This window comes from Vespa crabro, chromosome 20 (assembly GCF_910589235.1).
Source record: "Vespa crabro chromosome 20, iyVesCrab1.2, whole genome shotgun sequence".
In the NCBI taxonomy this organism is placed as follows: domain Eukaryota; kingdom Metazoa; phylum Arthropoda; class Insecta; order Hymenoptera; family Vespidae; genus Vespa; species Vespa crabro.
In genome coordinates this window covers 2,037,777-2,058,848 of record NC_060974.1, presented here as the reverse complement: position 1 = coordinate 2,058,848, position 21,072 = coordinate 2,037,777, and the positions used below count along the sequence as shown (strand labels likewise).

General features: G+C 28.7%; 3 protein-coding genes and 2 long non-coding RNA genes across 9 annotated transcripts; 2 read left to right on the top strand and 3 right to left on the bottom strand.

The window, feature by feature from the left end:
* Window positions 1–190: 190 nt before the first annotated feature.
* Window positions 191–4,733, bottom strand: LOC124431189. Of its 2 annotated transcripts, none has more exons than XM_046978775.1 (6): window positions 4,652–4,733; window positions 4,039–4,520; window positions 2,820–3,632; window positions 1,937–2,359; window positions 1,788–1,850; window positions 191–1,683 (listed from the first exon to the last, which is right to left on the bottom strand). In XM_046978775.1, exons 2-6 carry the CDS (start codon window positions 4,391–4,393, stop codon window positions 1,292–1,294), a joined length of 2,046 nt encoding a protein of 681 aa, XP_046834731.1. In that variant the 5' UTR covers window positions 4,394–4,520; window positions 4,652–4,733; the 3' UTR covers window positions 191–1,291. The 2 variants fall into 2 exon arrangements, with proteins under 2 accessions (XP_046834731.1, XP_046834730.1); XM_046978774.1 differs by lacking the exon at window positions 4,652–4,733 and having other exon boundaries at window positions 4,039–4,393; window positions 4,475–4,560.
* On the bottom strand, window positions 4,659–11,179 carry LOC124431187 (lysosomal alpha-mannosidase). 2 transcript variants are annotated; one of them, XM_046978771.1, is made up of 17 exons: window positions 10,963–11,179; window positions 10,579–10,681; window positions 10,432–10,513; window positions 10,168–10,353; window positions 9,826–10,031; window positions 9,515–9,651; window positions 8,330–8,463; window positions 7,778–7,991; window positions 7,478–7,674; window positions 7,144–7,343; window positions 6,868–7,067; window positions 6,552–6,765; window positions 6,287–6,404; window positions 5,814–6,090; window positions 5,480–5,731; window positions 5,225–5,374; window positions 4,659–5,136 (listed from the first exon to the last, which is right to left on the bottom strand). In XM_046978771.1, the coding sequence occupies exons 1-17, from the start codon at window positions 11,083–11,085 to the stop codon at window positions 4,912–4,914; spliced, it is 3,018 nt and encodes a 1,005-aa protein (XP_046834727.1). In that variant the 5' UTR covers window positions 11,086–11,179; the 3' UTR covers window positions 4,659–4,911. The 2 variants fall into 2 exon arrangements, with proteins under 2 accessions (XP_046834727.1, XP_046834728.1); XM_046978772.1 differs by lacking the exon at window positions 8,330–8,463 and adding an exon at window positions 8,976–9,109 and having other exon boundaries at window positions 10,963–11,175.
* LOC124431194 lies at window positions 11,142–12,244 on the top strand. The gene is made up of 2 exons (XR_006943928.1): window positions 11,142–11,252; window positions 11,937–12,244. It is a non-coding gene; the product is annotated as an uncharacterized LOC124431194 (long non-coding RNA).
* A 182-nt stretch (window positions 12,245–12,426) lies between these two features.
* On the bottom strand, window positions 12,427–20,518 carry LOC124431192. Its single transcript, XM_046978781.1, has 12 exons — window positions 20,233–20,518; window positions 17,688–17,943; window positions 17,041–17,125; window positions 16,673–16,852; window positions 16,385–16,425; window positions 16,150–16,309; window positions 15,599–15,717; window positions 15,387–15,507; window positions 13,999–14,665; window positions 13,121–13,608; window positions 12,560–12,784; window positions 12,427–12,485 (listed from the first exon to the last, which is right to left on the bottom strand). The coding sequence occupies exons 1-11, from the start codon at window positions 20,253–20,255 to the stop codon at window positions 12,618–12,620; spliced, it is 2,307 nt and encodes a 768-aa protein (XP_046834737.1). The 5' UTR covers window positions 20,256–20,518; the 3' UTR covers window positions 12,427–12,485; window positions 12,560–12,617.
* LOC124431193 lies at window positions 19,299–20,988 on the top strand. Of its 3 annotated transcripts, none has more exons than XR_006943924.1 (2): window positions 19,299–19,365; window positions 20,512–20,988. It is a non-coding gene; the product is annotated as an uncharacterized LOC124431193 (long non-coding RNA). The 3 variants fall into 3 exon arrangements; XR_006943926.1 differs by lacking the exon at window positions 19,299–19,365 and adding an exon at window positions 19,540–19,696; XR_006943927.1 differs by lacking the exon at window positions 19,299–19,365 and adding an exon at window positions 19,710–19,858.
* The last annotated feature ends 84 nt before the right edge of the window (window positions 20,989–21,072 follow it).

The following is a 21,072-nucleotide window of genomic DNA, read 5'->3' as shown; positions in this document are numbered from 1 at the left end:
TTAAAATTTAGATCGAAATATACTAGGTTACATTTTTATTACGGAAGGTAATTTTAAGTTTTTTTTTATCTCATCATCTTTCCACTTTTTTTTTTTTTTTTTTTTTTTTTTTAAATAGAAGTACACATTTCTTGATGACTTCTACAATGCAAAATTTACTTTTACAAACAACGAAGAATTTTATCTATTACATCATTTTTTCAAGACCTTTTTATGATTTTCTATTATTATTTTTAATTTTCATTCGTTAATAGTCAAGCACTTTATCTCGATACTAAGAGATTTACTTACTATAATAATTTTTACTCTTATATTTTATCTGACCAAAAATATTAATAGCATACCAATTTTAGCATACAGATTTATACAGATATATATATATATATATATATAATATATATACATATATGGACTTTTGGACTTTTATATATAATTATAAATTAGTACTATACGTATGCTTATTTATAAGTATTTATAAAATTATATTTTCTTATTAATTTATATGTGATTATCATTGAACTACTTAATGAATACCAAAAAATAAGAATCTTTGGTATTTTCTTTACATATGCGTGTTAATCAAATACCTAACATTTCATGCCATAAATAATTATAAAACTTTGATAAATGTACATTACTTATAATTCATAGGATATGTGTGATCTATTGTAAAAGTGACAATATTGTACGCTTATAAATATCTTGATATCTAATTTTTCGGTTTTTATAATTTTACGATTAATACATTTTTGTGATAACAAATTAATAATTTATTCACAATATATATATATGTGAAATAAAAACTTCAAAAAATTTTATATATCTCGAAAAAACAAAACTAGTAATAATAGATTCAATATGTCTGCCACAGAGTAAACTGTACGTTACATAAAAGACAAGAAAAAAATTATTTTACCTTTTCAAATATGCTCTAAAAATATGTATGTAATTATTGATTGGATCATACTGCTTACGTATAATATAATACTCAATAAAAAGTATGATGCAATATGTACGATTAAACATCTAATACCGAAGATAATTGTATTCGAAGATAATTGTCGAAGTTGTTGTGTACAGTCTATTCAATAACAAAAGTATTATTTCAAAAAGTTTAAACAGAGAAAAAGAAGTTGTAAAATTTTTATAATTTATTGTAAAATTTTCTTATATAACAAAAATTGAATATTATGAATTCGATACATCATATGTACGTTATAGCACATCGATGTAATACAATCAATTGTTGTACGTACAAATATATGAAAGAATCCTATACATAAATATGTATTTATGAAGTCGATTGTATAGGAATAATTTTCACGTTACAAGAATTATTATTTTCAGGAAACTGACTCAAAGTATCTTCTAATGTATAACAAATATGACACAAACATTTATCATTTTCAAACGACGAGTTACAAGTTTTGGTATCGATAATACTATTATTATTTTCAATATTTTCTTCATTAACATAATCATCTTTTTCCTTTGAACAAAGGCACGAATTATTAATTGTATTCGTATGAACGTTATCGACTACCTCGTTTGATCTTTTTGTCAGTTTTTCTAAGACAGATATAGGACAGGTATCACGAATACAGAAGGTACTCTTCAAAATTTCCAATACCTTCATAGTTTGCAAATTTAACTTTTCGTTTTTATCGGTGTCACTCAAGGAACCTTCGTATTAAAAAGATTATTTTTTATTTTACTAATCATAAAATATATACATATATATATATATATATATTAATTTATATATAAGATAAATTGATTTTTTTTACTTTGAGGAGACCATGGTATAGTTAAAGCTGTATCAATTGCACGAGTCCATCCATCAAGAGAATCTTTTTGAATAATAACAAGTAAATATCTTTTTTTCTTATTCTATAATATATATTTGGTATAAATGAAAAAATAACATTGACATTACCTGTAAGATTTATTCTTTCTTTCGGCTTTAGAACAATATCGATTGTTGTGGCTGATTCTGAGGTAGAATTATCCGAAACTGAAGTTGTACTTATCGTTGATGATGATCTTTCTTCGGTAATACAACTTGAAGAGACTTTATCAGCTTCTATCTTGAAAGAATTACTAACAACCTGACATGGTCTACTACTATAAGCTAAAAGTATATCCTGCGTACGCAACGTTCGTATATCTTTATCTCTTTTTATGCACGCATAACACTTTGAATCTTTTAAGCAAATACAGCTAATACTTTCCTTAAGCTTCGTTATTTCGTGGATACCCGATATACTGGTCTGTGTAAAGACTGTATCTGTTTCCTTCTTCATCATTAACTTTGCTATCTTTTCTCTTCTTTGACTTAAGATCTGCTCGATTAGCTTATCTAAATTATTGAAAGAACTTATTTTTTTTTTTTTTTATATGAGTTAAACCATCAACATAAATCAAAAGAGTTACTTGCTAAAATTCTAATGATTACTTTTAATTAACTCTAGTTGTGCTAGATCTCAAAATAATTTCAAGTTATGCACTTTCAAAGATTCGCTACAAATCCAGGCACTTTGAACAATTGTCATTTATATAGAATAATGAATAATTTTGATTTCAAAAAAATACTATATATTCTTTGAACCTTCGGAAATAATAGTCAGTAGATTTGAAAACGTATTTTCAATTTTTTCCTCATAAACAAAAATTCATGAAACATACAATGCTCAAATTGTAATTTAATTTAACTTTAAATCGGTCTGGGATTGTCTTATAATCCATAGGCACAACTAGGGTTAATAATAATAATTTTATGTGTGCGTGCGTATGTGTATATATATAATGTAAAAACTAACCGTGTTTTTGATTTCGTATTTTTTCTATTTTACAACCAATGGACGCAGATTTTATAACTGCATCTCGAATAATAGACTTAGTGACGATATACGCATTTTCATAGATAACTTCACAAACCGATTGTAGCAGATCATCGATGAGCGCTAATACCACAATCGATGATTCCAATGAATCAACGACCATTGGTAATTGTAATTTACGTATAACATCATCTTTCTTTTCGTCTACCGTATAAGTAGCTACAGTTTGAACATCTTGATCTTTTGGAGGATATCTAATTAAATCACCACACTTTTTAATGATCTCATCGAGAATATATTGAGTCAATATTACAGACTCAATGGTCCTGTCCAAACAATCATTTAATATTTCATTTATCAAGTTTTTATTAGCTTGATAATCTGAAAGTAATTCGGTATTGGAACTTTTAGGTTGACAAGTTAATTCAGTTTGCGTTTCGTTGTCGATTACAATTTTATTCGTTATTCCATTGTATTTTACCAAGGTCTGAGTAAAGTTTTCAATTGTAATCGGTCGTAAGAGATTCGTTGGATCTAAAATCCAAAAAACACGTTCTTCTAAATAATATAGGATATCTGATATCAAGGTATCAAGCTCAGTTTGTAAATAATCTTCTTCGTTCCATACAAAACGTATATCTTTTATTTCTTCTTCTTCCTTTTCTTCCTTTGTAATGTCGATTTTCAATATTTCTATGGTAATTTGTAGAGTTAAATCTGGATCAATCGTAAGTATTGTTTGCGTTTGACGAGTATTTTTTATCTCTGGCATTGGACCATCTCTCATAGATGCTAATAAATATTTCATCAATTATTCATAGATTTTCTTTTAATGTTCATTGGTTTATTGTATTTTAGATTGATTAAGAGATAATTAAAATAATAATAATAATAATAATAATAATAATAATAATAATAATAATAATAATAATAATAATAATAATAATAATAAGAAAAAGAAAATATTATTTATTATAATTTTTATTTATTAAAATATTAGTAAGTTAATAATGTTTAAAATATAAAAACCTTATTATTATAATAAAACACGACTTATTTGTTAATTAATTCAATAAAAATGAAAATAAAATTCAAAAAGTTCTCACAGAAAGATTTATGTTAATATTTAAAATAATTTTATATATAAAAAAGATGATAGTAAAAATAATTAAAAAAAAAAAAAAGAAATCTTACTTACTCATAATATCTTCATAATATTTCATAGGAGGACAAGGCGAGCTCATATACAACGTTTGTGAAATTTGATCCTTATATTCGATTGGAATGTCAACGACCGATACGCCTTGCAAATATGTTTGAACTTCGACGTGTTTAATATTATTTTCTTCCTCTAATTCGTTAAAATCAACGAGATACTTTGGAGTTAGGGGTCGTCTGTAAACAAAACTATCGGTATTTAGATCCAATGGGGTATTCATGTTTGCGGACACCAAAATCTTTGATTTGATTTCTCTCAGTACAGCATCATCCTCCGGTGTTATAGTTAACAACGTTTGAGCCCACGAATTTTCTTCTTGTATTTCTTGTGACATCTGTGTTAGTTAAATTATATATATATATATATATACATATATATAATATATATAGATGTAATTTTTTCTTTTCGGCTTTACTTTCTTAGGTGGACCATCATTTTTTACATCCTTTAACGACATCTCACTATATCGTAATGAAAACTTTTGAAAATAGTACAATTTTCTTTCAGGTATGAATTATCAACAAAAATTTAAACGTCGTTTGTTACATCTTAAGGGGTTAAGATAAAAGTACATAAATAAATTTGATCATACCTCTTCATTGGTGTTGGTGTATACGTATACTGATTTTTCATTGGATACATAGTTATAAATACAATATTTTATTATTATTATTATTATTATTATTATTATTACTATTATTGTATATATATATATATATATATATATATAATGATAAATAGGTTTTTATTATCGATATAATACAAATTTTTTTTTTTAATACATATATTTCATTCATTTGTATATATACATACATATACATATATGTATATGTATAAGTAATGCATTTAAAACTAATGATATAATACTTCTATGATGAACGTACGTATTTCCATTGGTTTTAAATGTATATTGATCACTTCATCTTGAATTCTGATAGGTCTGAAAATATCTTCGCTATTGCTTAGAATATCATTCGTTTCTGGATTCCATTTTAGACGATTGCTATCTTCTAACCATTGATTTGCACCCAATGTTGTTTCTTTTATCGATGTTATCGTGAATGATGTAAATAAGTCCTGAGCAATATTAGATAGAATTATTTGATATTTAATCTCAACAAGTATATATTTATGTCGAAAACTAATTTTCAATATTAATACTTACCTTAATATTAATATCTACAGGTACAGAATATACATTGGATTCACCAACTTCAAATATGTGTTCAAGTCTTAATAGAATAGTTCCATTTTTCCAAGGTTCTAAAGTAAGAATATTAACGTTCGGTGGTAAGTTCTTAGACAGTCCTGATTTCTATAAAATAATAATAAATATGACTTTTCTCTTATAAATAAATAAATAAGAATAATTAAATTGTTGTAAAAAAAAAAAAAAATTGGGAAAGAAACAACAACATACTTTCGTTGACATTATTACATCAGTGTTATGCCAATTATTAATATTTGTTTCAGAGAGAGTCGTAATGAAGATCGATGGACGAAGTGCTAACTTTAATGGTATCTCTTTTTCTTTTAACGAAGAGTAGCTATTGTTTAAATTACTAAGCTGGATACAATGAGTACCACGTACTACCAAACCTGTATCGTAGGCCATTTCATTTAAAGCTTCATCGACACCAAATGCATCGTCCTTTAATAATCTTCTGTGAAGCTGTATTATAAGTGTACGATTTATATATATGATAATATTATTATAATTTTTAAATCTCATATAATTTCTTTTTTTTGTTTACCATTAATTCCAGTTCTCCATCTTCCATGCTGGTACCTCCTTGGGAACGATCAGTAAATACGGAGAACTTTAATGGTCTTAATTTATCCTTCAAAGAGATTTTCGTCGTAACAGGATAATAATTTCCTGATATAGGTTCGTAAAGTTTCAAATTCCAAGTAGGTCTGTAATCTCTCTTACGTTTTAACATCTCTCGACCATTACTATCCGTATAAAATTCATCTTCGGAATTAATATAAGTCGAATACTTCGTCACTATTTCTTTACCAATTTTGTCACTGTGATAACATAATGAAAAACAAAAAAGATTATGGTATTAAATCATTATTGTTATGTAGATAAAATAATTATTATATCAAGTCAGTCTAAAAGTTCATGCGCATTTTGACGAAATATACATGATACTAATGCGCACGAACTTTTGGACTAACCTAATATATATATATATATATATATATATGATAATTTTTTTACTCGACAGGAATAGGACCAACGAGCCATTCGAATTCCAGACGTTCATCTTCTTTATAAATTCTGACAACTTGGCTGATCCATTGATTAAATGTTTGGTGAATTTCTTCTACGAGAGGACCTGAAACAAATGGCACGTATGTATGATGGTTGCCTGTCATCAGGAGTTATACACTTCCATGCATGCATGTATGATGTTTGTCTATCGTTAGGAGTTTATTATCATAGTTGATCATTCACTTTGAAGTTGACACTTCAGACAATTTACCTTTAATGACAGAGTATTTTCCTTCGTATGGCAAATTAAAGGTCGATGCTGTTTTAGGTCTAAAGATGTATGCACCGGATGATCGATTTTCAAACACTTTGTTATTACCTGCTGCTCCTTCGTAATAATGAAAAGATTGAACAAAGACTACTTCCATGTCTTTCTTATTTTCAACAATTATTTGACCAGATTCGTCAATTTTTATCGCATAAAGCTAAAATTCAACGTTGTCGAATAGTTAGAGATTATTTTTAAATGTTAGTAAAAAAATGTCCAACACAAATGTGAATTTTTTTTTTTTTTTTTTTTTACTTACGTCTTCTCCTATAGTGTTTGTATGTTTGACAAATGTTTCTTCTGTATCGGGTTTTAGATTTATTATATAACGTTTGTAACCTAATCCTGGTAAATCAATAGCATGGAACAATAATTCTTTCGTTGCTTTACTTTTTCTTCCAGGTATTTGTAATACTCTCTCGTGTATTGGTATTATTTGAGAGACTACATTGAGATTCGCTATGGATTTAATTCAATAGAATATCAATCATTCGATTTATCGTAAAAGTTATTATAATAAAAGATATTATTATACTTGTCATATCCAGAACATCATAGGAATTTCCTTGTACCGGAAGACGAATATAAGTGGAAATTGGCCGACTCAAAGGATTGTATACTGTCACAATGAAATTTGCATTATCTTCGGTATATGCACAAGCACTAATGTTTAATTCCAAACAAGAGTACATTGTCAAATTGTCATTGGAAATATTTCCTTTATTGGCCCAATTGCTAAATAAAAAAAAAAAAAAAAAAAAAAGAAAAAAAAATTATATTTGTTGAAGAAAGATAGAATGTCATTAAAAAAAAAGAAAAAGAAAAATCTTTTTTTTTTGTAATAATGAAATAATAATCGTCGTTATTACTAAAGAGATTTAGCAGCCAATTTTTCGTTATTGAATATGTTCTCGTATAACAAACGAGAATAATCACTTGCAACCAATTGTTTCTCTGTTCCAGTAACTGCATCGTGATGTTGCATAACTCCCATAGCTTCACGGAAATACTCCAATTCTTTCTCGTTTTCCTTCGAATTCGTTAAAACTGACAATTGTTTGCTAACCTGTAAAAACAATAATAATATAACTGATACGTATACAAAATTTGTACGATAATTATTTTCTAGATATATTAGATAGATTAAACAGGAATTGGCGAAGATTTACTTGTAACAAATTGTTTCCCATTCTTTCGAAATATTTTATCGTTGGCCTTGAAGTAAAATATCCTGTCCAATAAGCATGAGGATCGCTTGCATAAGGAAAGAAATCATCAGATTTTGTTGGCCAAATAATATTTGCATCGTGCAGTGCTTTCAAGTAACAAGATGGTGTAGAGTAAAATAGATTCACCGTTGATCCATTTAATTCGTTTCCGTATCTATAATAAATGGATATAAATAATTTCAATATTTTATTACATCGAAATATATATAATCTAACATTTTGAAAAATATTATGTTAAATTATAAATAAGTTTTTATGATGCACGTAAGGTGAATTGTTCAATTAGTTCAAACATATGTTTATTTTAATATTATTAAAACTTATTCGTAACTCAATTAAATATTATTGGATCTATATAACGCTATGACATGTATTATAATAATTATATAATCTTTACCTTGTATTTCATTTATAATAATTTTTCGTTACAGCATCAACGCGATAATATTAGAATATAATTTTTTTCTATTTGCTTTAGACGGCAAAACTTACTTGATTAATTTATCTAAATTGGTGAACCACATTTCTGCCTGCTGATAGTTAAAGTCATCTCCCATAGTGACGATAAGATTATTAGTTTTGTAAGATCTCGCTTGAATTTGTACATACGCCAAAAATAACTCCACCTGTTAACGGCCCATGAATATTTATTTACTTACCAGATGTCAGAGGTCACTAGTCCATTTCTTTAATGTATGTCCATGCATATAAATCTTATCAATAATTTTAACTAATATGTACGAAGTGTGAATTTATCGTACTAATGGAAAAAAAAAAGAAAAAAAAGAAAAAAAAAAAGAGTCATTTGGTTTTAATTTTTGATATGATTATTAGAGTGATTGTTCCTAACATTGTTATTACTAATGCTGCTGCGGATCAAACAACATTCTAATATACTTCCAACGTTCAAATAAATTATATAAATGACGATAATAAAATGATTAAATGAAGTTAATTGTTAATGATAGTAGTAAAAGCAAATAAATTTTGTTGATATTATTGGCTCACGCACGCACATATAATATCACACATACACACACACACACACATATATATATATATATATATATATATATATATATATACATATATTGAGACAAGTTAAAATCTGTGATAAGTGAAATCGAAATGTTAATACCTTATCAATTTGTCCAAATTTGTAAAGTACATTTCCGCCTGTTGATAAGTGAAATCTCCTCCCATTGTCAATATAATGTTATTTGTACGGAAATGTTTGGCCTGCTCTTTCGCGTATTTTAGAAAATCATCTATCTAATAAAAAAATAAAAAAGAGAAAAAGAAGTATATCGTTATATTTAAGTAAAGTAAAATATGGAATAAGGAGAAAATGTTAATCCAATTTTTCTATTATCGATCTCGCAGCAGCATTAAATATATTAGAAATGTAAATAATCCAACTCAATTCAATTTATATATATATATATATATATATATATATATATATATAAATGTAAATTTTTCAAAAAATTATAAGTCAATTAGAAGACTAAATTTGATAAAAAGAATTTATCTAATCGATAAATTTCAATATTATTTCCATTTCTAATCTTCCTCTTGTTAGTTAGTACAATGCTCCAAACAGTTTTAATTCAACGAACAAGATTTCTAAAATATATTTTCTTATGAGAATTATATGAAATATAGATAATTATATACTTTCGTGTTAACGTTATAGTCCGGGCTATCAGGATCATCTATCACTGGCTCATCATTGCATAATACATCAAAGCAAAAGCCAGGCGGTGGACTGTAAGTATTAAACATTGCGGCAGTGAATAAGTTTGCACGATCACCTAAGTAAAGGGAAAGAAAAAAAGAAAAAAAAATAAATAAATAACACAATAATTCGTAGCAAGTAACGTCTTAAAAAATTGTTTCTTAACATATGCCAGCATTTTTTTCAAGATAAAAAACAAACTTAAACGTGATTCTTAGATCGTTTTTAAAATTTATTAGAAAATCTTTACCAAGACTAGGACTGGCCTTCCAGATAAACTCCATACTCTTGTCATTCAAACGTTGTGCCTTGTCCTGATAATCCAAACGACCAAACAACATACCATCGAATCCCATTTGTGCAAATAAAGATGCCTGTTCTCTCGAATGTCCAAAAGGATCTATTTGCCAGCCTATGTGTGGTCTAGCACAACTACCGAAGGTATCATTCAATCTCCTGCATGTTTAATAATGTTTACATTAAAAAGGAAAAGAAATTTTAATTAATTTAAACCTTATTAATCGATATAAAAGAATATAAAAGTTTTTTCTTTCTTTGTTTCTTTTTTTTTTTTCTTTTCTTCTTTTTTTACCTAAATCCCCATGTAAACTGATCGATGATGGAATGATAATGAGTGACAGCTTCATCATTCATACTCCAGGCGCCACTGATAATCTCTAATCTTCCTTCGTTTATCAACATTTTCACATTGTCTCTTACATCCTCGTTCTGTCTTAGCCACCATTTCCACAAGAATGCAGTTTCAACGTATATGAATCTGTTGTCAAATTTCTATCGTTAGAACATGTATTTACATTATCGATAAGATATCATTTGTATATGATAACGTTTTTACCTTCTATCGGGGTTTTTTAATAACGCCTCGATTGCACTATCAAGTATGTATTGAACACCGGCTTTCTGTATTTTAGATCGACCTTGATAATAGATGAAAAGTTTAATAGAAAGTATAATAATTATTTGTCAGCAATAGTATACTTACTTCCAAAGTAATACTGATCGACGGTTTTCAACCAGCCTACGTCATCGTGCGTATGAGGAACCAGATGAATGTTTAATTTATCCGGTTGAATGACTGGGCATGACTGGTTAAAAAAAAAAGAAAAAAAAGAAAAATAAAAATAAAAATAAAAAATAAAAAAAAACAAAGCAAAACATTTTAACTATATTCAGGTTTTTGATAATAAATAAGAAACATAATGAATTTATACAAATTGGTTAAGAGAGAAAAACAAATGAAGTAGTAATCGTTCAAAAGTAAGAAAAAAAAGAAAGAAAAAGAAAAAAATAAATAAATAAAAATAAAAAAATAAATTTCTGTAAATTGATCTCTCTGCAAAATTGTAAAATTAAATTCTCTACGTACTTCGTATCCGCATGTGTGCTTCTCTTCTAACAACCGTTTTGATATATAAAAGGCCTCTGAAACGAAGCATAATTGACACAAGGCTAATGAAAGTAAGAACAGTAGCGAGATGTTTCCCGACATGGCGAGAGACTCACTGGATGATCTCGAATAAAACTAACGAGATAATGCGTTGGTTATATTTATTCTGTCTCTTCGAATGACGACTGACCGTTGCAATCTCGAAATGAACAGAGAGATAAAAAGAAATGTAGAAGGAGAAGAAATATGATGACTCTGTGCTAACTATGGTATCTATGTGTTTCGTTTTACATTTATTTCTAAATCTATTTTACGAATTTAATTCATTATCTTAATATATATATATATATATATATATATATATATATATATATGTGTGTGTGTGTGTATGTATATATATATATATATATATATATATATATATATATATATGTATATATGTATGTATGTATGTATGTATATATATATGTAATATATATATTTATAACTATGAATATATGTATATAAGAATATATATATATATATATATATATATATATATATTCATAAGTATTAAATGATTGTTAAACAGAGGTTAAATAATTTTAAGTAATAAAATTTCTTATGTAATCAGATGAATATCAAATAGAAAATTTTAATAGATCATATCATATTATTTAAACTCAAAAGTCAAAATTTGACTTCGATTGTTATATTTTAATAGATAAGATTTATTGATATTTCGTAAAGATAAATCATCGATTTCTTTACTTTGATGATTTACTCGTTTAAAAAATTTAATAATAATAATAATAATAATAATAATAAAAAAGAGCAGTATTTCATATGATTGTAACTGATAAATGAAATTTATCTATGATATCTAATAAGTGCACATTGTAAATAAACTGATAAAATAATTAGAACGTGTGAAAGAAAAACAATAAAGGATTAATAATACGTTTTTATTGTAGATAAAGGACCGTTAATTATAGTATATATAATCGTTTTTTATTTAACAATTAGATAAATGAAGGGAATAGAAAGAGATATCATAGATGATTCAGATATCTTGAAAGACATAAAAGACGTTCAAAAAGATTTATGAAAACAACATTTATTCGCATGATATAATAAAGAAAACTATGCAATAATGTAACACTGTCAAAAGCATAATAAGCATAAATAATGTAAATGTCTTAATAAAAGGAGAGACAGGTAGATATATATATATATATACACATATATATATATATATATATATATATATATATATATATATCAAGCAAAATAAAGCTGTAACAATATGAATCGAATTGCCACAAAAAAAAGAAATAGAAATTTTCATCTCCCTTTCAATCAATATAGATTTAATGTAATATGTAAGATTTCATTGATCTATAGCAAAATATAGTGGATCCACAATCCATAAGGAACAAAGTCAAATTATTTGTTTTTTTTTTCTTTTCTTTCCTTCATTCTCGATATTTCCACAGAATGGTTTCCTATGATCGCTTTGTATACTGAAAGGAAATGTGTTTGATTTTATTATATTTTACAGAGATAAAAAAAAGTAATTTAAAAATGAAAAATATACCATGATAGTTATATCACTCGGCTGTCGGAGGAAAAAGTAGCAGACATTGTATAAATATCTAAAAATCGGAATAAACAATCGTGTCCTGTGACTTTTCAAATTTGATTGGTCGATAATAAGTTAATGACTGATCCCAACCACGTGGTGCAGTATTATAATTAGTTAAATTATGAATACTGGCCAGTTTTGGTCCTTTGTATGTATTATCCTCGTATAATTTCGTTCCTGAAAATATCAAATGATAATTATAACAAAATATCATAACAATATAATGATAAAAACTTTCAACGTGAAACTGGGGTAAAAATATACAATTACATAATTCTTGAAACTTAAATATTTTTCATAATACTTGCACGATTTATTTGCGTTTCTCCATCTCTCTTTTTTTTTCTCCCTACATAACATCGCATTATATAATCAAAGTTATTTTCAATCACACGTTGTTTTGTTAAAGGTAAAAGCAAACAATTGGCGAAGCAATTAAATACGTAAATGAGAATGTGGGAAATGAAGAAAAGAAAAAAAAAATTCATTAAAAGCGCATGCTTATTAACTTGCCTACTTCCGGATAAGAATCAGTAAATTTGAGTTCTGGTGAAACACCAGGTAAAAGATTATCCAGAACTGGTGTATTGCGAAGGTGTTTTATAGTTTGTAGTATGTCATCCTGTGAAGCAACCATTGAAAGTAACAAGGATTTCGCTTGTGCTGGTAACTCAGAATCCTCGTTAACAAATTTAACATTTCCATTACAGTATGATTCTAATTCTTGAGACGTCGCTGATCTTCGTCGTTGAGAATATTCATCGTTAAATAAACCTGGATAATCTCCATTTTCATTGACATTCCGATTTGAAGAAGTCTTTTCGTAACGATACATCGACGTCTCATTTTTGTAATCCTTGTAATCTTTGAAGTCATAAGTTCTTAAAGAATCCGAATCGGACGTGTACTCAGTATCATCAGTCGACATATATCCATTTTCGATTCTAGGCTGTGGCTTATTAACTTGCTTATCCTGTCGAGTCTCACGATTCGATCTTCTGCTATTTTATTTGTTCCCGAAAAATCAGTTAATTCGAAGAAAGTTAATTCGTTCGAAAATTTCTATCTGAAATATCTTCCTCATAACGGGAAATATTTAAACTCTTTGAGAAGACATGTTATGTTCTTCAATTTTATTGTTAAATTTTCAAAATAGAATATGAGATATTTCAGATAAAATAATAATTCCTACATTTGGATACGAATAATAATAGATCATAATTCAAATGAAAGAAATACGTATGATAAGAGAAAATTATGATGCCTAATAGAAATTAGAAGATAAGAGAACAAGACTAATTCAAGAGATAATATTAATTAAGATGATTCCTAAACGATACGAAATTAGATAATTAAAATTCTAACTTTGTAAACTCTTCATAATCTCTCACCGTATATATTCTTCCTCTTCTTCTTCCTCATCGTCTTCTTCCTCGTCATCTTCTGGTACTTCCTCTTCATATTTAACAGAAGTTCTAGTTTGAAAGAAACGTGTTATATCGGTGTCAATAGGACATTGTTGGACAATAGGAATAACTTTTGGACTGATTTGTTTATATTGTAAAACTGGTCTACAAGTCTTCTCAAATTCTTGGATCAGTTGTTTAACAGGAACCGGTGTATACTCGCTAGCATCGCTGTCAGAGAATCTTGCAACATCATCCTCACGTTTAACAGCTTGTTGTTTATTTCTAAATTTGTTTCTATCATTAAGAAGAACATCCTGGGAAAAGTTATTGCTGAGACGTTGCTTGATCTCTCTGTTGCTGTTAGTCTTAGTCTCTTTGTTAGTAGCGATTTGCATATTGTTAGCGTTAGTCTTGCCATTGAGCAATTTGTTAGAGCGCCTTTCAACGTTAGCGTTGTTTGATCTGACGCCATTGAAGCCGTTGCTACGACGTGCGTCGTTATTTAATTCGGTTTTTTCTATAGGAAAGTCGGTGTCGGTGCCGACGGCCACTTCTCTCAAATAAATTTTTTTTATTTGCGTTGAATGATTGCAATCGTTAGTTAATTGACAGGATCGATGATGATGACGATGGTGATGATGATACCTGCCTAAAATGATTAAACGAAAGATTCGAGAAATAACGGAAAGAAACTATTTTTTTAACCGATCTATAACTTCTCGACAAATGGATTATATTAAACTAAACAAAAGAAATCTAAAGTAATCTTTATTCATATGTATTAGATTATTTTAGTGGTAAATATATATATATATATATATATATATATATATATATGTATATATTATGTAGATAAGACAAATAAAATAACGCGAGTCTTGTACCGATTGAATAACGTTAACGAAGCTTGCCAATTGGAACTCGACGGGTTGCTGAACTTTTACCAAAGCGTTCATCCAACGTCTAACATTGATCCTTAACAACGAAGAAGCTATCAAGTGCCTGTGGAATTCTAGAGCGTTCTCCTTTTGCCTTTCGACCCGTTGAATTATTTATACGCGATCGGTGCAACGTAAATAGAAAAATCAGATAGATAGATCGAACCCATCGTACGTTCGCATAGAAATCTAGGCTTCTGTGTTTCTTCTTGCTTTCTTTTTTTTTTCCTTTTTTCTTTTTTTCCCTCCCTAGCCTCGAAAACAACTTTTCGTTCTTACGCAACAACATTAATTCGAATTCAATTCTATCAAAGATTTCTCCTTTTTTTTTTCCAAGAATTTCGTTCATTAAATTAAAATGAATATGATAGTTTATGCACGTTATGGTTTTTCTTTTTCTTTTTTTCTTTTTTTTTTTTATGATACACATACCCGTCATTGGTGGATTGATGTTATCTAAAGAAAGATCCACTGCGAATGGATTATAAAATGATTTGTCCGTTTGTGCATAAGGTGATTGCAACGTTGAAAACTTGTTGTTACCGTTCATTTCCTGTGAATGATATAAAAATGTCAATTAAATGGCTCATCCCGAAGTTTATCATAGATTATTAATACTTTATTAATACTTTATTTAATCTTACCGATTGATAGGAATAACCAGGTGTCTTTGGTATACCAGGTGTACTCGGTATTTGAGCTTGATCCTGATCAACGATCCATTTCTCGGATCTTTTTCGACGCTTTGCAAATATTTCAGCACCTAAACAATTCATTTCTATTTTTTCCTTCAATCTTTAAAATGTAATTTTTGTCTTACCAAATTAATATTTTTATTTCAAGCACAAAAAAATTAATTGTCATTTCATATCCAAAGATCATTCATTAGACATACATAAATGTAAGTTATACTTAACATATAATAATATAGCATAACTTTAATATTTATATTATCTTATCTAAATTGAGATATCTTACTTTTGATCGGCCGATATTTTATATTTGAACATTCTTATCGTGGATATGATAAACGATCATAATAACTTCAAATCGAAAGATTATCAACGATATTGCCCTCATGTTTATATCTATGAAATCGTGACACCGATTTCATTGATATTATTATGCCACGAAGATATATTATCAACACAATTATTATGCCACGAAGATATATTATCAATACAATTATTCTTACCACGTCCTCTTTGATTATTAAGATCACGAACAATATCGAAGAGTTTTTCAGGATGCGAGGGCATAGGCTCGATATTGACTTCTTCACCCAGAGCCTGAATCCCATGAATATCCAAAACTTTCCCATGTGGATTCATTACACACTTCAGAGGTACTTTATCCTATTTATACATTTCACTATATATAGTAAGACGATGTACCATGATTATCTTCAATTTTCTTTTTTATTTCTTTACCTTATGCATAGGAGAAGATGGTTCCTCTTCGCCTTCAGTACCTTAAAGAATTAAAATAAATGAAAAATTAGTATCATAATAAAGTAATCATGTTAATAATAATTTATACTCTTTCTCTTTCTCTCTCTCTCTCTCTCTCTCTCTCTCTCTCTCTCTCTCTCTCTCTCTCTTTCTCTCTCTCTCTAGGAGACTCTCTTAGCAAACATTAACTTAGCAAACATATAAATTAAATTATAGGGACAGTTAAAAACAGAGATCAGAAATGAAATACAAATGTTAATAACTTACCATTACCATCATGGATCCATTTGACAGATCGTTTCTTTCGATTTACATACATCGATTGCCCTTTGCTCTTCATATTCTTAACATCACTCAGAGATAAAGAAATACGACGTGCCAACTCGACTTGATCCTCCACAGTAGGATGTGTGGGTGCGTAAAAATATGAAGAGGCAAACATTTTTTCTATAAAAAAAAAAAAAAAAGAAAAAAAATAGGAACAAACAGAAACGGAGAAAACAAAACGAACAAAAAAATAGGATAGAAAAGAACATTAACGAACGAGATTGTTCTTGAAAGCTTAAAAATATAAAAATCGTTCATTCATCAAAGAGAATTATAAATTCTAATCGAAAAAATTGTCAAGTACGCACTATTTTTTGCTTGCAGTGGTTCATGCGAATCTGAGGCCGGTGTAAGCAGTTTTTGAAGATTGATTGGAGTTCTTTCGCCGCTCTCCTATAAAAAGAAAAAAAAAATAAATAAATGAATTCATTTTATTTATTCTCTTTACAGAATATTCGATTGTTTTCTTTTGTAAATACGTTGTAAGGATCGAAGACGTTTCGCAATACGTCTCTTGTTACCCAAATGTTGTTGACCAGGGACGTATTCAGGCATGTTTAGAGAATACGTATGTATATATATATATTTAACTATGTAGTTAAAAGTACGAAGTTTCAAGTAAATACATTCTGTGCCAAAAAAGTTATTGATATTTACTCATAAGCGCGGTTGTTGTTTTATAGTTAGTCATATACTACATTACTCATGTACTATTATTATTTGTATTTTTTAAATTAATATAGTATACTATATATTCAAATAATATACTATTTATTTATTAGTTAATATAATATAATTATATTATAGAGATATAGTGTAAGTAATAATATAATTTGTTTTTATATTTATACATATAATTTTGTTATACAGACAATAATTCGATTATAGAGAATTAATATCGTTTTATAATATAATCTATATATCATATTTTTATGTAATAATTATTATTTCTCACCATATCGAAATGGAGTATTTTCGAAGTAAGATTCTCAAGAAAGCTTCTTTTGACGGGGTCGTGCCTGTCTGAAGGTTTGTAACCACGTGATCGTATCACATTGTCCGCAGAAATACTCCTTTGTAAATAATTCTTTTCTTGCAAACTCTCGTAACTCTGAAAACTACTATACTTCTGATTCACATTCTTCAAGTTGCCAAACGTTTTCCCGTAGGATGTATTGGTCGTTAGAACGTTGCGCTTGGCGTTATTGGATCTATTGAAAGAAAAAAAAAAAAAAAAAGAAAAAGAAATAAAAAAGAAAGAAACATGAAATTAATTATTTATTACTTAGATATTTTTTTTTAGTGAAAAACCAACAACAACTAACAACTTTGTAACATCGAAATCGAATGCACTTTGACTTCTGAGTTTCTTTCGTTTGGTCGTTTACGTATCGTTATAAACTAAATGCTGAAATGCTTTTAAGCTTTTCCAACAATAATACAAAAAATTTCAGATATATGCAATTACTTATCTTGAATTTCCTGAATAAAAAAGAAAGAGAGAGAGAGAGAGAGAGAGAGAAAAACCTTGACGATGGATTAAATAAAAACCGTAAGATGATCCTATTTAAATGATTATGAAATGGCGTCGATAATTAAAAAAAAAAGAAAAAAACCGGAGAAAAAATAATTAATAGAACCTTGAGCATTGATGGACCTTGGATTTCGAAGCACGAGTATGTCTCGTGGTGAGTTAGAGCCAAAGAGTTAGAGGGAAAGTTCGAACGACGCGAAGGACTGATGAAGCTTTTTTGGCGTCAAGAATTGGTTCCCTTCCAAGCGGCCAATTAATTCCGCGTTGCGGTATTGGCATCGGTACAACGAGACGTTCTGTGTAAAAGAAATGCTAAATTTATCTGTTGTAACGTAATACGGAGTAACAGCAAGCGTTACTCTCTCTCTCTCACTCTCTCTTCCTCTCTTTCTCTCTCTCTCTTTCTCTCTCTAGCCAGGTTTCTCTCTCTCTCTCTCTCTCTCACTCTCTCTATCTCGCAGTTCTACATTTACCTGTGAAAATATTTTTTCTTCCTTTGACAAACAGGATATACGATAAAACAAAAAAGTGACAAGAGAAATAATAATGACAACATTGAAAGGAAAGATATCATAAGGATCGTTTGTTTTGTTTTATGACAGGTGTATAAATTTTATTATTCATTTGTATCCATAGCAAATAAATAAAACGATCTATAAGGAATCTATTGAATATCTTTTTCTCGAAAGAAGATAATGATATGAACAAACGATATTTATATGAACAATAATAAAAAAAAATAAATAAATATATATATATATATATATATATATATGTAAATAATAATAAATTATAAATTATGTGATCTCGATCGCAGAAAAGAGAAAAGAAAAAAAAAATAAGAAAAATAATAAAAAAAGCAATTTCGTTCGAAAATACACAGGAGAAGGAGGAGGAGGAGGAGGAGATATTCGCAAGAACGTCAATTTCCATTGGGAATTTCCTGGTTATTTTCACTCACCTAAATCCTTTCGTTTACGTATCTCTACCTCAATCTATGTACGTTGTTACAATATACAGCATGGCTTTATCAACGATATAAATACGACGAAAGCGTAATAATTCGAAATGAACGGTGGCTTCGTGAAACATCGTACAGGTCCGTTTGCAAGTTCGTTACTCCGAATATTACATATATGACTTTGTTTTTTCTTACGGGGTGGGATGGTGGATGGTTGGACGGATAGGGGGAGGAGATGAGAGAGGGATGAGGGTTGGGGTTTATTATTTCAAAAAATTATTTCTCTACGTTGATAGTTTTTCTATTATATACCATGAAAATTATTGTGCTACGTCTAAATCCAAGTAACGCGGGATGCGTGATCGATACGTCGCTTTAAATAGACTGTTTGCTAGAAGTTTGAGTTTCAAGCTGGAGCCAAGTAGAACGTTCAAAGATCGAACTGGCCATTTGGATTTCGAATTAATAAGTAGAACGATTTTTCCCCCTCCACCCCCTTCCACCACTCACTCACTCACCCCAATTGTTTCGTTTATAACGAATTAAAAAGACGGGATACATTGTCGTTATAATGACAATTATTTTCTTCCATAAGATGATGAAACGAACAACGAAAGATTAATATTATGATGTTAGTTGTGTAAAAAAGATAATATAATATAATCTTTATATATATTAAGAACAAAAGATAATGTCAGAAGATCTCTTAGTTTTGACAAATTTAAAAAAGAATTACGTGTAACGCCGTAATATCGTAACTTGTATTATATGTTAGAGAAGAGGGGGGAAAAAATAACAAACATAAAAATAAATAACATATAAATGATCTTTCAATTTCAGAGATTTCAATGACATTGAAGAAAATGAAATTCACGATAGTACTGAAGATTATTTATATATATGCATATTAAAAAAAAAAAAAAAAATTCATAGTTACTTCTCTCTCTCTCTCTCTCTCTCTCTTCTTGATAATTACTTTGAAAAGGAAATTCAAAGGGCTTTTACTTATCGTACGATGTTCTCCTCATTTTGATGTTGACGTACAAGGTGGTAGCCGGTGGTTTTTGCTCTCCTATCTTTCTCTCTCTCCCTCTCTCTTTCTCTCTTCTCTCCTCTCCTCTCTCTCTTCTCTCTTTCTATTTCACTCTCACTATACTTTATCTTCTTCCTTTAGCGGGCTTTTCAAATGTCTCGTAATTTTTATTTTTTTTTTCTTTCTTTCTTTTTTTTTTTTTTTTTTTTTTTATTTTCAACTTTACGTAACTCGCGCTTTTCGTTCTGCAGTTCCGACGAAAGAAGTTGGAATACGCAATCGTCGCTTGACGGCACGACGGCTCCCTCAAACGTAAGAGCTGAATTCGCATCTTGCAAAACTCTGCTCCTCGTCTCTGGCACGCACGAGGCGCCGACGAGAAACGTCTGAGATGATGATGATGATGATGATGATGAATAAGAAGAAGAAGAGGAAGAAGAAGAAGAAGAAGAAGAAGAAGAAGAAGAAACAGAAAGTAAACCGAGTGAGTTAAGAGTATAGTAATTATTCAAACACTTGCTGATAAGCATTGTATCTAATAGATTATAACATCTTTTCAAAAAAAACATGTTCTCATATCACGTAGTTTCTAATATTTTCTTATTGTTTCATCCGCTTGATGTGGTAACAAACACAGAGAGAGAGAGAGAGAGAGAGAGAGAGAGAGAGAGAGAGAGAGAGAGAGAGAGAGAGAGAGAGAGAGAGAGAGAGAGAGAGAGAGAGAGAGAGAGAGAGAGAGAGAGAGAGAGAGAGATAAATAGAAAAGGAAAAATGAAATGTATTTTTACATCAAACACGAACACCCACCGTCT